This window comes from Athene cunicularia, assembly GCF_003259725.1.
Source record: "Athene cunicularia isolate RWA chromosome 17 unlocalized genomic scaffold, athCun1 chr17_part1, whole genome shotgun sequence".
Taxonomy (NCBI): domain Eukaryota; kingdom Metazoa; phylum Chordata; class Aves; order Strigiformes; family Strigidae; genus Athene; species Athene cunicularia.
The window spans coordinates 4,931,195-4,946,734 of NW_020799122.1; the positions used below are offsets into that span (position 1 = coordinate 4,931,195).

Below are 15,540 nucleotides of genomic sequence, written 5' to 3' on the forward strand. Positions count from 1 at the left end.
TATATTATTTCTCTAGGATAAGCATCTTACCAGCTGGAAGAAACATACAACTTTTTTATTTTCTAGCATGTAATTTCTGTTTGATTCACAGCTAATAAATAGGTCATCTTGTACTTTCGAAATGCCAACATGCAGTAATTCAGTGAAATAGAGACTCTACATTAAAAAGCTGTCAACCTCAGTGCAATTTTCCTGCACCCTGCGCTCTGGAAAGATACCTTGTCACTCATGGTTCAGCTCTGTTTTCCTGAAATATCTCTTCTTCTGCATAAATAATGAATATAGTTGCATGAAAATATCTGGCACAATGTCTGTTCTTCCTCCCACTCTAAGGAGCTGCGGTACAGACTCTATATTTATTGGTTGATCTTCCCAACAAATCTTACTGAAATCACAGGTGTGGTAATAGCGTGGCCCCCTCCCAGCTGCAGGCAGGTGTTCTCTACCGTGCTAACCCCATCCTACCCGCCTCGTTGGAGTCGGGGAAATGCTGCCTTAAAAAAAGCCTTTGCTCTTCAGTACATCTCATAACGTGAAGGCTACACGATACAGAATAATTTAAAACACTCCCTTTCAGTCTCCTTCCGTTTCTAATGCTTTCATTATGCAGGTCTTGCACAGGAAAGGTGTGGGGCTGAAACAGATCCTAATTAGGTATTTTAAAAATTAATTCTTTTTTTTTTTTTAAAAAAAGCTAGATATAAAAATGGTCTGATTGCTAAGCCTGTCTTCTATTTCACAAGATCTGAAATGCACAATTGACTGTGTTTTTATGGCTTTCTCCTAGTAGTCCACTAGAGGTGACACAAGGATGGCAAAATCTGGTTCTGCACCTCTGATTTCAGCCACAAATGGGTGGAGGTGGGCTGCTGTGGCACTGCTGCTAGTGACCGAGGGGGGGGGGAAGAAGGCAGCCTTGTTTACTCATAGACTCAAAGCCAGAAGGAGTCCTGTAATTTTCTAATCTGAACTGAAAAATCATGATGCATTCAAGAGATCTCATTTTCAGATGCAATGCAGGGAAATTGTTGCTGCAGTGCTGATTTCAAAGTCTCTGAGTATTTATAACCCACCATCACAGTACACAGACAAAATTTCAAGCCAAAGATTTAAAACCCTGCAGGTGTTACTCACATGAATGGTTTCCCCTGACCCTAAGTTTGATAATGCCGTCTGAGGCAGGGGCAATACTGTTCCAGTGAAAAACTGGACTGGCTCAAACCATGAAAAATTTGCCAGTGCCTTCTGTGGTTTTGAATTGATAGAAAATTGAAACTCGCAAGATGTCAACCCCATAAAAATGGGGAAAGTGGGGTGTGCTGACCCCCTGCAAACCGGGTCTTACAAGGGATAAAGCTGCTGAATCCTCACAGTGAGGTCCAAAAGTAATTTAAATCTCTTCCCTTCTCTCCTTGCTCCCAATTTCCCCATCCCAGTTGTTGTTAGATGCATCAGCTGAGAAGGAAAGTTAGAGCGTGACACTAATAAGGAGGGCTCAGACACACTAAGAGTATTAAAAGGTTAGGTCATGGTGTGTTCTATTAAATAGAATATTAATTGAATTCTTGACATCTGAGGTGAACTGTGACATACTCATGGGATAAATATTGCTTTTAACAGAGCATCACGACCTAAAGCTCTAAATACTATTGAGCGTCAGTGCCAATCCTTCACAATAGATCTTAGTCTCAGTCCTCAGGGTACGAATGCTCCCTTGGAGTTTTGGAAGCTTGAGCTTAAAAACATGTTTCACGTTTCTTGTTTCTGTTCTCAGTTAAGTCCAAAATTGCTTCTTCCATCTCAAGGCTACGCTCCGTCTCAGACTTTCAGTTACCAACTCAATATATAGCTAGAAATGCACGTTTCAAATGCCATGCGTTACAACCTATTGGAACGGTACAAGAAAGGCTGAAAGAAAATTTCTCTGTCTCCACCCCCACACTGTAAAGAAGATTAAAACATTAAAAAGACCAATTAAAAATAGGGAATCTCATGGCAACATTTTCATTAACCCTCCCCGGTTCTTCTTTCTGTCTCATTAGTCATCACGGGGAGAGGAAGGATCATTTTAATTAGCAGCATTGTAAAGCTTTATTTAAGGCAACTGCCCCTCCTGCTGCTCTCTGGATTACCCTGCCGGCTTATAAATACAATACCAAATCATTAACAGCCAAAAACAACACCACTGAAGGGTTTGGAAGAAAGAAGATCCACTATGGTCAATGTTTAGGGCTCTTTAACAATGTTCTTTCTCCTTATTCAGGCATAATTCAAGCGTAATATTGGGCTTTATAAAACAACTCAATATCCTCTTACAGAGAGGCCCTTTCTAGTTGAGGATACCATGTGTTCAACTTTCTTCCCCTTTGTTTTCAAGGCACTGAAAGCACAGAACCACATCTGATAGGATAGACATGGTAGATAGGATCACAGGTTTTCCAACGTATTTAGAAATACTTGTTAAAATCCCAAATTAAAGGGACTGCTGCACGCTAACAGCCTTGCAGGAGGGAGGTGAGCAATGAGACCCCAACTGGGGAAGGCTGGGGAAGCATTTTAGGAAGAGGTACTTGTGAGTTTAGGATGAAAACAAAGTGAAATGCCCACATTTCGTGAAAAGGAAATTGCTTTTTTCCAGTCATCGCTTGCTGAATTTCACATTTTTGCAGAAATGAGCCCAATGGGTCTGTTCTGTTTAAGAGACCCTCACAGCCAGCAGTTTCCATGCCTGGGAGTGCAGATCGGAGCACACGTCTGTGCAGAAGAGCAATTTTGCTCTCCCTCACACCCATGCAACGTGTGAATGACCCCACTGCAGTGCACACGCTTATTTTGAAACTAGTTTTGAGTCACTACATTTCAATCAGGAATTAGATGCAAACCAAGAGCTCTCGCCCTCTTGCAGAGTTCCTGAGTCAGAGACACATTAATGGAAACAAACAGGACAGCGTGACCCCAGATCCTAAACACCCCAACACTTGCAAAGATCAGAACATTGCCTTCCAGCCCCTGGCCAGTTTGTAGTCTTGCAAATAAACAGAACATTTCCCTTCTGGACCACATGTCCAACAGAATAGTGATGAAAACATCACATTTCTTAAGACATAAACTGCACAAAATGTCCTCCTCACCACGAAACCACAACTCGGACTATTAGGATTCACCATGTAGATCTCTGGCCTACTTTCCCTGACCTGAATACGTAACTAGGGACTCTTCAGTACACCTGGGTGCTGTGATCTCTAATTGTTCATCACTGTCCAGCCAAGGAAACCCAGTCTTTTCCTTGGAGCAACCTATTAGCTACACACAGGAGTTTAAGCACTGCAAGTACTCTACCACAGAGTTTTCGTGTTGGGATCACAGTCAGGATTTGATTTTTTTTTTAAAGTTAAAACATCACACAGCTGAAGTTAGCTGAAATTTTGAGTTCTCCTCTTTGCTGGTAGGTGCCAAGTAGCAGTAAGGTATATTAGCCACCTAATTCTTCCCCCTTTATTGCTTGACATGACAAAAAAAAAACCAAACCAAAAAAACCCAAACAAAACCAAACCAGACCAGAGGACAAAACCTCTTAACATTGAAGTCTGAAAACACAAAGTGCAGTTCATGTCCCCCTGAAAGCAAGCTTGCCCTGACTTTGTTTGGAGCGCTAAGCAGAATGTGGAGATCATACCAGCTTCTTCAAAAAATGTGCATATTCCTCAGGAAAGGTTTAAAAATGGCCAGGTATACTTGACTTCACCTACATGAACTGCTGTTTAAGTAGTAACAAAAAGGAAGACAGTAATGACGTACGACTGAATGATTCATGTATTGCTACATAGAGTTCATTTCACATTAAGTCAAAGATCTGTATGTGTGGAGGTTTGCAGGGAGAGTATCTTTTGTGGAAGTAACTGCTACGTGTCAGACTGTCACAGATGTAACTGAATTAGAAATAAGTAAAATATTTCCACTTTTTTTTTTTTTTTAAAAAAAAGGGGGGGGGAACCACCAAAGTTCCAGTTTGGGGCTGACCAGCCCCTCTGCCCCCATCTCAGAGACACTGAGCAGGTCACAGACCTGAGCCACTAAACGCTCATCATCAACACTGGGGGAGGCTTACGGAGGCTGCCAGGGCCAGAGCAGAACTGCAGCTTCAAGGGGTATCAGTCTCCAGAGATCATGGATGCTAAACTCACTTAAAACCAGACAGTGATGAATAGTCTCAGTAACAGTCATGGTAAAAGTTTATATAGGAATTGCTTTGTTTTCTATTTATAGCCGCACTGTATTTTTCTTGTAATACATTTTTAATGACTTATAAGGCCTAGTTATTTATTCTCCTGAAGCCAAATACTTTCTCACCCTGATAATGCAAGCGAATGAGCTTTGCACAGAAGAGCTACATGGGAGATGGCTGGATCTGTTCCCTGTGCTGGCAGCAGGCTGGGGGGATACTGCACCACTCTTGGGAGCCCCACGGACCCAAGGCACTGATGCAGTGGGCTCCCCAAGCATGCAGCTCCCTTCTGCCTCTCTGCAGAGGGACTCCCTGGCCCTCCCTGTGCCAGAATATTTCCAAATGACTAATTATTTCATGTCCACAAAAGTGAACCTCTTTTTATGGTTATTTTGTTCTACGTTTCCTAATCCAAAATTAACCTTAGTTAAAAAACAATCCCCAAACCTGCAGTGGCCCCTTCCATCTATGTGTTGAAAAGTTAAGTAGCATGAACAACAGACTGAACAAAAGCAGGGATGCTTTGAAACGGCAGGTTTTTTGCATGAAATATAATTAATCTGCTAAACCAGCATCCATCCCTAAGCACAAATGCTGATTGCCTCATGATGAGTCTAACCAGAACGGTATTAACTCTACTGTTTTCTCTAAATTGTTATATACCCAATATTTTCTTTGACTCTTCCTTATATTTAGATTAATAACTATGTAATCACTTCATTAGTTTATTTAGATTATGTTGTTTTAGGAAATGATTGTTTAGATCAGCCTTGTCCTTCCCATCTATCTGTGCCTTCCCAGAATTAAGTAATATCTGAAGAAACCAATTAATTGCAACTCGACCGCTGTAATGGGGTCTGCTCTACAATGTGGCGATGTCTAATGGAGTTTTAATTTCCCCGTGGTGAGTCAACATTTGCTTAAAGAGAGAAGACTGTTAGAGCAAACCACTGCCTGAGACAAACACAGCTTCTTGCAAGTCTGTGGGGTTGAACAGGCATCTTGGGGCCGCTGCTTCTTTTGCTGGGGATAAAATTCACAGAGGGTCGTAGCTGGGGCATCAAAAAAAATCCCATTTCCCATCACAGGCTAAGGTTTCCCGTGGACTTGCAGAACATGGAGGACATGCAGCCCTACACAGCTCTCAGGATGCACCTCTCAACCTTGCAGGGGTCCTGGGAGCTAAAATGAACTTGTCACCCAGTGAAGGTTTGACAGCCCTTTTTCAATGCATGGTCTTCCTTGGAAAATATTTATTTAACTGCCCTGGGTCCTCGCTACGCAGTTGCACCATCAAGTCCTTGTCACGGACCAGAAGCCCTTTGTAGTGGGGGGCTGTGAAAATCAAAAGCCTGATCCCCAAGGAATCTGCTGTACCCATGTAACTGGTGACACACACACGGGACAGCAGAATTTATAATGAGATTTTTTTTCCATTAATTGTATTGTTTGGAGTATTTAGTACCACCAGAAGTTACATTTGGGATTCTGGAGGGAGGTGAAGCACCCAGAGCCCTTTGAAATGCCCCTAGTCCCTCCCTTGCTCAGGCCCTGGGCATCTTTGCAAACCTCAGCCTACGTGCTGTCGACTAATGACTGTTTTGCTTGGCGAATGCTGACAAACTTCTGAAGTCGGTCTGCCTTTCCCAATCTTCTGACAGCTTAAAAGATTTGAAACAAAGCTACATTATGATGCAACCAATTTCAGCAGCATCTGATTAACAAAAAGGAGGCCACAGCTACCTGACAGCAGCCGGTGGTTATTTTTTATTTCTAAAACAAACTGATGGCCTCAAACATTCATACATGTATTTATTGTTTTGTTTAAATGTCTCATTTCCAGGGTTTTTTTGGATCGTGCAGGGAAATAAAGTTTTGCAATTCTTCTTCTCATAATAAGTCTGTCCAAAAATGATGTTGCTCGTTGTGTTGAAAGATGGTTTCATTTTCTACTCAAAATTGGTATGAAAAATTTGCCTTGCCAAATGAACATTGTATACTGAACTTGTCAAATCCTCTCTCCTGACACAAATAAAAGATAACATTGGGTGGCAGCATGTAAAACAGCACTGACAAGACAGCTAGGATGGAAGCAAAGAAATGCATATTTTTCTCTTTCTCTCTTCCTGAGAAGGGTAGGGGAAAGATCCAGGTGAGCAAATGCTGGCGTGTTACAACCAAAAATAAATCATCTAAAGACTTAACAAGCCATTTCCGTGCAGGTTTTAAGATGAACGTAAGTGATCCCATTTCTGATTAGCAAAATCATGACAAAAGTCTCCACTTTTTCCAGGCAACCAAGAAAGCTGCTAAGAGTGGCTGGATGAAAGAGGGTTATTCAGTTAAAAGTTCACAACTCTGCTGAGCGGGCTGGAAGGACGACTCGTAGCACTGCTGAAAATTATTCTGAGTATATTTAAAATAAATAAGGCAATGATAGCACTTTCATTAGATCTGCAGTCACACCATGTAAGTGAATTTTTTTTTTTCCTATTAAAATTGTCGATTGAGGGCCGTTAGCTATTTATCAGCCCAAAATTACATTTCTCCTCTCCTAGGGGTTGCCTCTTAAAAATCACAACAACTGCCTAGTTAGTAACAAGAAAAGACTCCTAAAACTGCAGTTTTGGGTTGGGGGGGGAGGAATACAAGCATGAAACACAGATTGCACCTTCAAATCCCTGATGGCATCACGCTTCTTTGTTCTGCTAAGAAAAATTAACCTCAATCTCGGCTCAAGGTCCCCCGATTGATTATCATAGTCATTTAAATACTGTAATCTCATTTTCAGCATCAGGGAAAGGGAGCGAAAAGAAGAAAAAGAGAAAGAGGTGGGGAAGCAAGGGGGAGAGAAAGAGAAAACAGAATAAATTATCTGACAAAAGGAAAAAGGGCCTTTCTGCTTACGGAGCCTATTTCAGATCCTTCCACTTGATTGGAAAAGTTGATGAAGTTTAAATGAAGCAGAATTAGAGGCTCAGGCCACTGAGTATTGACAGGGGCCCATGGAAGAATGTGCAATTCAATAGGCCTGATTTCTGTGGAAAACAGGGGAAAGGCCTAAATGGTATAATCTTCAATCAAATCTAACATCGACACTGACAAGGCAGGGTAATGAGATAGGCCAGATCAGGCATGTTGGTTAAAGAAATTAATCCCTCTCGCTGCACCAAGAGTTCAGCTTTGATGCCTATTGTACAGACCTCCGTCCCAGCCTATCTAAATGCTAACTAACTGCGAGTGTGATCTGGGACTGTGCTTTTCATTGCTGGGGCTAATCTGATAACAATTTTAGCTCCCTGATTCTGGCGGCAGAGGTAGCACGGCAGCCCCTCGCCGTGGCACTGCGGAGAGGGAGGACGGAGGGGCAGAGCGCGGCGATGGATGCAGCCGCGCTGGCGCGGGGAAACTTGCATTTCGTCGTGTGTTAGAGCCTTAACACACCGTAATACATGGTAATTAGTGTAGTTACAGTCGCCTCCTGACCAGCTGACTGGTGTATCTCCTGGGAACCACGGGAGAGGCTGGGCAGCGAGCAGGAGGGTGATCGGAGAGACCAAATGTAAAGGGACGTTGGGAAGTTAAAAAGCGTGCTGCAAACAAAGGGGCTCTTCTACCTGGGCGAGCAGCCCGAAGCTCACGATTAAAACCATCTTTATTTTTCAGCCTAGTTAGCTCTTCACTAAGCAATAGAAGGTTCACTGTGTTTGCTTTTCTGATTCTGCACCCCCCACCCCCAGCCTGGGAATTACACTATTATTTTTAATCAGATTTCACTTGTAAGATTTTCAGACATAAAAAAAGAAAAAAAAAAAAAATCAGACTAGAGATATTTCCCCTGATAGTGAAGTTTTTCTTAAAGGCTGTTGTTGGGAAACTAGTAATAGGGTCCCACTTTCATTTATCTATACTAGTTCAAATAAATGTGAGTAGAAAAGTCAGTGTAATTTATTTTGTAAAGTTCCAGAGGATAAAAAAAGAAAATATCCTCCAAATGCAGGTTCTCTCTAATCTTTACAATGTGAGCAGCCAAGCAAGAACTAAACAATCCCTGCAAGATGACAAAGGCTTCTCAAATTCAATAATTAAGCATAAGAGCATCTCTAAGAATTTGCGTGGAAAGCGATCTGCCCTTGGGGAAAGTGTGGCTAAAAACTTGCAAAAATGCAGAACTGAAAATGTTGGTCCCTGTGATTGCCATGAACGTGCTTCGTTTGCTCTATATCCTGCAAGGCAGCACTCAAAAAGAGGGGAAATGATGGTGGGAAAGGTTTAAAAATGAAGAGATTTTCACCTTTTCTTTGGGCAGCTGCCCACCGGTTGCCTGCTCGACGCCTTCCTATCCAGGATGGTCCTTACTGAGCCTCTGCCAGCTTTTCCTCTATGCTCAGGTCATTTTCTTGTGCCAAAGAAGGAGGGACAATTACTGTTCGAGTGGGAAGTTGAGGACGGAGAGGAAACAGGGCAGAGATATTCCTGTGCTCTTACCAGTTTTAGCTGGGTCTCTGGTGCAGCTCTGGCAAAGGGTTTGTGGCTAAGGGCATGTTACGGAGATTTGGAATACCCCTGACTTTCTGCACGTTGTCTTGGATTTGAATTGTTCTGAAAATCGTATCTTGGCTTAACATGGTTTGTGGCCAATGCCATAAACTGGTGTTGGCTCTCCCTCAAAGTTTCTTAAATCTTTCAGACAATAAAGGCTGAGTTTTAGGTTCATCATAAAAATTTATAGCCTGCTGCAGCTCTGGATGCACTGTGAGTGCATGGACCCATTTGTGACCTCTTCTCATTTTATTTTTTTCTATTCTGCCTACATTCTCTCGTCTTTTGGCTTAATTTCTGCTTTTATATCACCAACAACTCAGGCAAGAGTCTGTACAGATGTTCTCTGCTATGACAACGCTGCTATTAGGGTCATAATGCAGCAATTCGGTCTAATGGTTATTATTGTGCTGGCTGACTTCAATAATGCACTTTTAAATCAAAGGGCCTTTGAAGCTTTATTTCCATTGTAGTAGACAAATAAACATAGAAGATTTTCACGAACATAAAAGGCATTCACCTTGTAATGTTTCTGGGCTTATTAGTCTCACCAATTTGCATTGTTTTGTTCACATAAAGGATCAAAATGCCCTTTTGCTTGCTTTTACATTCTGCATGCCAATCTTGGGGGTGAGCAGCTCCAAATGCCCGGTGCTGCTGGTGGCATCCCTCTGTCCACTGAATCACAGCTGGCAGTTTGTAGCCTAAGTCCTGTCTTCAAATAACCAGGAGAAAAACCCCACTACTTACATTCATGCAGAATGTTTACTTGCCTCTTGGAAATGCCTTATTTATTTCAGTGGTGTCTGTGCAAAATATGGGAGGGCACTAAAGCTCATAAGGAGTTTAATTTTTAGTGTACCAAATAATTCATTTAAAATCTTAAATGAGTTCATGCTGAGAAGAAAACCCTTAGAAGTCGGAGCATTGGCAAGACAAAGCTGAGAACCAAACCTAATGATTATTTGACTAACCAGCCCTTCATTAGTTTATTTCTCTAATGAATTATTGAGCTGTACTGTGTAGACATTTCAGAATACATTTTTTAAAAGCACAACACTGGCCTTAGATTGCAAAAATGTAATAGTAGTAGTGATATAATAATAATAGTAATAAGCACACAAAATGCTGCATAAACACTAATTAATCCTCAGCGTCCCCAAGCAGCAAGCACAGAAGGCAGGATGCTCAGCACGTGTAGTTATTTGAGGTAAACAGCATAATTAACACCAAATAAAAGATGACCTTATTCCAAATAGAGCTCACAGTACTTGTGGCTACTCTGCTCTGTGTTAAGGGGTTATTCACCTGAGACAGCCGAGCTAAAATCTGTTACCCAGACTGTTTTCAATAGACGCATTGATTCCAAACAGCTGAGAGCATGTATTAGGAAAGGCAACAGTTATTTAAATTAACAAAGCTAACACCTGAGGGAAGTTATCCAAAGCTGTATTGTAGGGCTGTGATGCTGTCAGCAGTGTTTGCCACACCTGGGGCTCTGGGCCAACATGGAAGTTGTGAGATCCTGGCTGTGGTGGACCCCTCAGGTCGCTTGAGGAGAGCAGAGGTGTGCTACAGAGACCGCAGGGCCCCGCGTTGCTTCGGCACACTCAGGTCGTAGGTGCTCTGTGGAGGGGGGATGATTTTGGTTTCTGTTGTGCAGCCGTGGCACAGACACTCCGCCTGCACGGTTTGTGATGGCTTGTACAGCCGCTCCCTGAACCCCCAGTGACGGGTATGTTTGTAAAGAAGCCTTTATTTTATCATCTTCCCTTCCTGTGTGGGCTAACAGTCCTTGCATAAAGGTGGATGAGGATTGCAAAGGCGAGTGGTGTATCCTAGCTCTGCCCTGAGAAAGGGCTTGGCAAGATGGGAGCATCAGTTGAGGTTCACCTTGGCTCCTTGCTACAGCAGTGCAGGGAGAGCTAAAGATGAATAGATTTGGAGAGAAGATTAGAAAAAGAAAAAAAAAAAAAAGAAAGAAGGAAAGTGAAGGTTAAAGGCCCAAAGATTGAGCACAACATTCAGATGCAAAAGCCCTGTTACAGCCACGATGCAGGTCTCTTAAAAGCTTCATGGATGGAAAATCTGCCCTTTCAGTAATTGCAAGAGATGTTTGTGATGCATGCACTTTACAACTGGAAGTTGTAATATTCCTTTTCACACCCTGCATTTGTCCATGTTTGTGTCTTGCATAATTAGAGCTTTTTTTTCCATGATGTGACACAATTTTAGTTTGATAAAATGCCTCTACTTGCTTTTCTCAGCTGCCCTTCCTATGGATTATTCCAGAAACCAAAATGAGTTTGCAACAACTCTCAGCAGTGCTTTGCCCTGTGACAAGTCAGGTGGCTCAGAAATACTTCATGATAAGGTTCAGTAGGCATGAAAGGAAAAAGATTTCTGCCTTTACTTGGTACCCACATGGTGATGGAGTCCCACGGCCACCTGATGGGTGCCCTGCTGTCACCCACAGCAACCCGCTCTCCCTGGGCATGGTGCAGGCTCCCAGGTGTCCCCTTCCTCCACTAAAAACGCCAGTTCAGCCTCTCTGGCCTGGTTAATCCTTCCTCTGCTAGAATTGCCAACCCCAAAGCTATCAGTGTGCCAATTCCTGTGGTTTTGTGAGGTTTTTTGGATTATATATTATTCTTCGGTAAACTGTAGCTGATGAAATTTTATTGCCCGAGTCCTTCCTGTAGCTCTTGTTCAATCTTATTTTGAAAAAAGAAACAATTCCAGCCCTCAGGGCTGGAGATAAAGAGCTTAGGAAAATGAACCCTAAATGGCCTGGCATTCAGACCAATAAAAAGAGCCAGTCGTCATGTAAATAATAAGCTTTTAAAACAAATATTGGGCATTCCAGCAGTGCTGAAAACTTCTGTTTTTAAATCTGGTTTTCCAGCAGCCTGGACGAGTTGGATTCAGACCTGGCACAAGCCTTTCCCGGCCAGCAAAGCACCATCACCATCCTCCTCCTCAGAACTGCCAGTTCTGAAACAACTTTTTAATGTTGAGAGCTGCGGTTGGGGCTCTGAAGGCGAGTCGGATGCCTTTCAGCTCTGAAGGTGTTTCACGGAGAGCAGTTCCCTGCTCTCTGCGTGTCCCCTGGCCACACTTTAACGGGTAAGAGGATGCTTTGGTGTGTGGGTCTGGCAGCTCTGACTTCCCATTTACCTTCACACACCACCAGCTCCAGGCTGGTGACAACAATGACTTTGGCAGTGATATGTTGAATGTAATTATGGCATATTATCCAAAAGATGTTAATACAAATGTAACCAAACTGGTGTGGGCTACTTTTCCTGGAGTGTGGCATGCTGAGGGTTAAGCGTAGAGAAGTCTTGTTCCCTGCCCATAGCCGGCTTATTTTTGTAACACAGTAGTTTTTGGTAAGTTTGTACTGAGAAAAGTGCTTGGCTAAGGCTTTTACTGGTAAAAACAAACAAACCAAAAATGCTTTGCTCAGATTTTTACTGGCATCAGTAGATGAAATACTTGCCTCAGTTTTATGCTGCAAGCAAATATATATTGATAAACTAAATTAATTCCTTGATTAATTAAAACACATCATATATTCTACCAGAGAAAAATAGAGCATTGATCCCTAGAAATCTTTCTGTGAAAAGATGATGTTTTTAATCTGTGATAGCCGGTGTGCGCAGACACATTGCAGGAGGAGGAGGATGGGGCTGGGCAGAGCTGAGGCAGGAGGGTCACTCGGTCTGTGCAGTGGTCTCCCTTTGAATACGTGATGCCTCCTTTAGAAGATACGTGAGAGAACTGGGAGAGGAAGTAGGAGATCCTGTTGCTAGCTGCTGCGATGTAGGAGGTTGATCACACTTGCACTAGGGTTCTGGGGACTAGTTGGAGGAAGATCAGGGACTAAGCATCCCACTCATTGCTTCTAGGTTTTAGGTTCTTGTGTATTGCTGTTGGGTGAACCTTAATGACAGCTGTTGGAGCTATGCGTTCCTCAGTGCCTTCCCAGGGCTGCCAGAAGCACTTGTCCAAGCAGCAGTTGTCTCAAAACCTTTTGTCCCTTTCTTCTAAACCATCTTTATGTCCTTGGTTTTCAGGTGGCACTGCAGAGCAGGAGGGTTGGGACTTGCTGGCCATCCCCTTTGGCAACTCTCTCCAAAATACCTGGTCCCTTCCCCGGAGGGGGAAGAGATCCCAAGCTGCAGTTGGAAGTATGAAGAGGACACGTGGCAGAGGGCTGACACTGTGAGTTTGCCACTACTGGTGTGTGCACCAGTGATCGGGACTGCCCGAGTGCCAGCACTTGTCCAGTAAACTGCCATCCCATCACTGTCACCTCCTGGCAGCCGAGGACACCCTGGTAAATTCAGCATTCGGTGGGGCATGAGGCAAGGTGGGAAGGCAGTTGGCAGGGGGGTCAGCAGTTTATTGCACAAACTTTACAATATAATTTACCATGAGGTGAAATTACCGCTGGTTCCAAGAGTAAAATGATCCCTGTTAATAGCCTAGTTACTTCACACAAAAGGAATTGCATCATGTGAATGAAGATCTCTACATCCTTACTGGCTGGATCAGGGTGAAGGACACCCTCCTGTAAAGAAGCTCTGAAAGAACAGAAGTTGTCCAGAATGCTAAAATTTAACACTACTTTTTCTCAAAACTTGCTCAAATTTGAGTTTCACCTGGTCAGATAGCAGAAATCCAGATTGGGTCTTATTAAAACATCCCATGATTTATAACTGTTCCCAATTCCCCCTGCCGGGATGCTCTGCACCAGTTACGCTGAGAAAATACTGAAGCCTTAAAGCTGAGGCTGAGAAAACTGCTGGACCCAAGGGGAGAAGACATCAACTGAGCTCTAGGGACAGGCAGCGCTCGGCCGAATGCTCCCATCCAGACAGGCAAAACTCCCACGTAAATCAACATAATCTTAATGGCCACATGTAACCTACCTGCAACATACACACTACAGGAGAGGAGCCACCCTTTGTAGGATGACCCCAGCGTTACACTCGTAGACCTGGGATTTACGGTGCCGATGGATGGTTTATACTTATTTTAATTTAAAGAATGTAGATGCATCATGAAAATAAGTAGGATCAACCCAGCCCCTGCAATTATGCCTTATCGTACCTTAAGTGCCACATAATTACATATTCTTCTGATTCATATTCATGAATTGCCTAAAAATGTATTTACTGGCACACTTTTCTAAGAAAGGCAGAAACAGTTTGGAGGGATGGGGGAGATGTGGGGCTGCCTCCCGACCCCCCAGCAGTGCACCCGAGGTGGGTTGCGCTATGCCTGTCCATGCCAGCTCTTTCTAGGGGGCAGCTGGGTGAGGAGATCTTGTCCCAATCCCACTTAGAAGCAAAGATACTGCCACTTCCTATCAAATTTACAGGATCCAGAGAAAAGACAGAAGGTAGATGTTTTGGATTTGAAGAAGTGAAGCTGGTTTTGAGTTATGACACACAACCTACTTTTTTCCCCCCCTTTTGCTTTCCTAATATGATTTCCAAATCGATTTTTAGAGTTTTATGAGGAGGAAAAAAAAAAAAAAAAAAAAAAAAAGTTCAGTGTTGCAAGACTCAAATTTTCTGTGATATTCCTAATGCCAACATTTTATGGCCGACTTCCAAGCCTGCCGCTGCCGGGGTACTCTTACCGGGGGAACTCAAGAGCGTAACTACCGCAGCAGAGGCTGAGCAGCCGCGGTTTAAATGTCACCGCTGGCTGCTGTGGAAAAACGACGACGGCGTTTGAGCAGGACTGGCTGCCCTCGCCAGGAGAAGAGGGAAAGTGCAGCTGGTCCAACGGCTCGGAGCCCGCTGCGGGGGGGGCTGGCGGGGGCTGCAGCCGCCGTTTCTCTCCCTCTGCACCCTCCGAGCAACGATCCGGCCCCTCGCCACTTGGGGAGGGTGGGGGTGTCAGTACCGGCCCGGCGGCGTGTCCCTGACTGGGACTGGGGTCGGAAAGAGCTGGTTTAGGGCACGAAGCTATTCTGCGAGTGCCATCCAGGGGACGAGAGGTGTACTTCAGCTGCCGGCTGGGGCGGGGAGGGGGGGCACGCACGACTCGAGGGGAGGTGAAGGGTTAAAGCTCCACTTTCTGTGGCTGTTGATCAGGAGGGAACCGAAATGAGATGCCTGAAGCTTTCTAAGGCCCGCCCAGAGCTCAGCCTAGCCACAGGACGGGGATACACGTGGAATTGGTAAAATGAGAAGCGTCAGGAGTTTGTGAAGTGACTGTAACCTCCCCTGCCAGTATGAAAATCCTCATTTTGGCGGTTAGAGTTTGCGTCCCCCCTCCCCAGCACCCCTCTGCTGCGGGGGTCTGGCAGAGAGCAGCCCCAGTGACATCTTGGTCCCTGTCCCCAAGAGCTCCTCAAGTCGTGGGGCTATTGATTGAAAAAACACCCGAAAAAAAAAACCCACCCATCCCATGCTGCTCCCTGTCACCATCCAGGGGCTACCGGGTGTTTAACGGTGATAAACCACGAAGGAGCTGTGAGAGAACACATTTTTCCCTCCTTGTCCTATAACACTGGGGGGGAAAACTGTTTTCAATTGCTGTCACCTTTCAGGTGCTTTAACGGGAAACTTTTTCGCTGTGTGGCTGCGGCTCCCGCGGGGACCGTGATACCCTCCCCCCCACCCTGGGGTCCTGTTCGCCGGTACCGGCGCTAGGATACGGGGTGGGGGTGCCCGGGAGGGACCGGGGGGCGCCGAGGCTCACCTTGAGGATGAGCGGGTTGCGCAACATGCTGTCCCGAACCACCCCCAGCC

At 44.3% G+C, this 15,540-nt stretch overlaps 1 protein-coding gene across 1 annotated transcript in view; it reads right to left on the reverse strand.

Annotated features, from left to right (window-relative positions):
- Positions 1 to 15,534, reverse strand: part of CFAP77 (cilia and flagella associated protein 77) — a 61,178-nt gene extending 45,644 nt beyond the window's left edge. Inside the window, exon 1 of the mRNA XM_026860455.1 lies at positions 15,491 to 15,534. Within this exon, the coding sequence (XP_026716256.1) occupies positions 15,491 to 15,517 (27 nt within the window). The 5' untranslated portion in view covers positions 15,518 to 15,534. The remainder of the gene's footprint in view (positions 1 to 15,490) is intronic.
- Between the last annotated feature and the right edge of the window lie 6 nt (positions 15,535 to 15,540).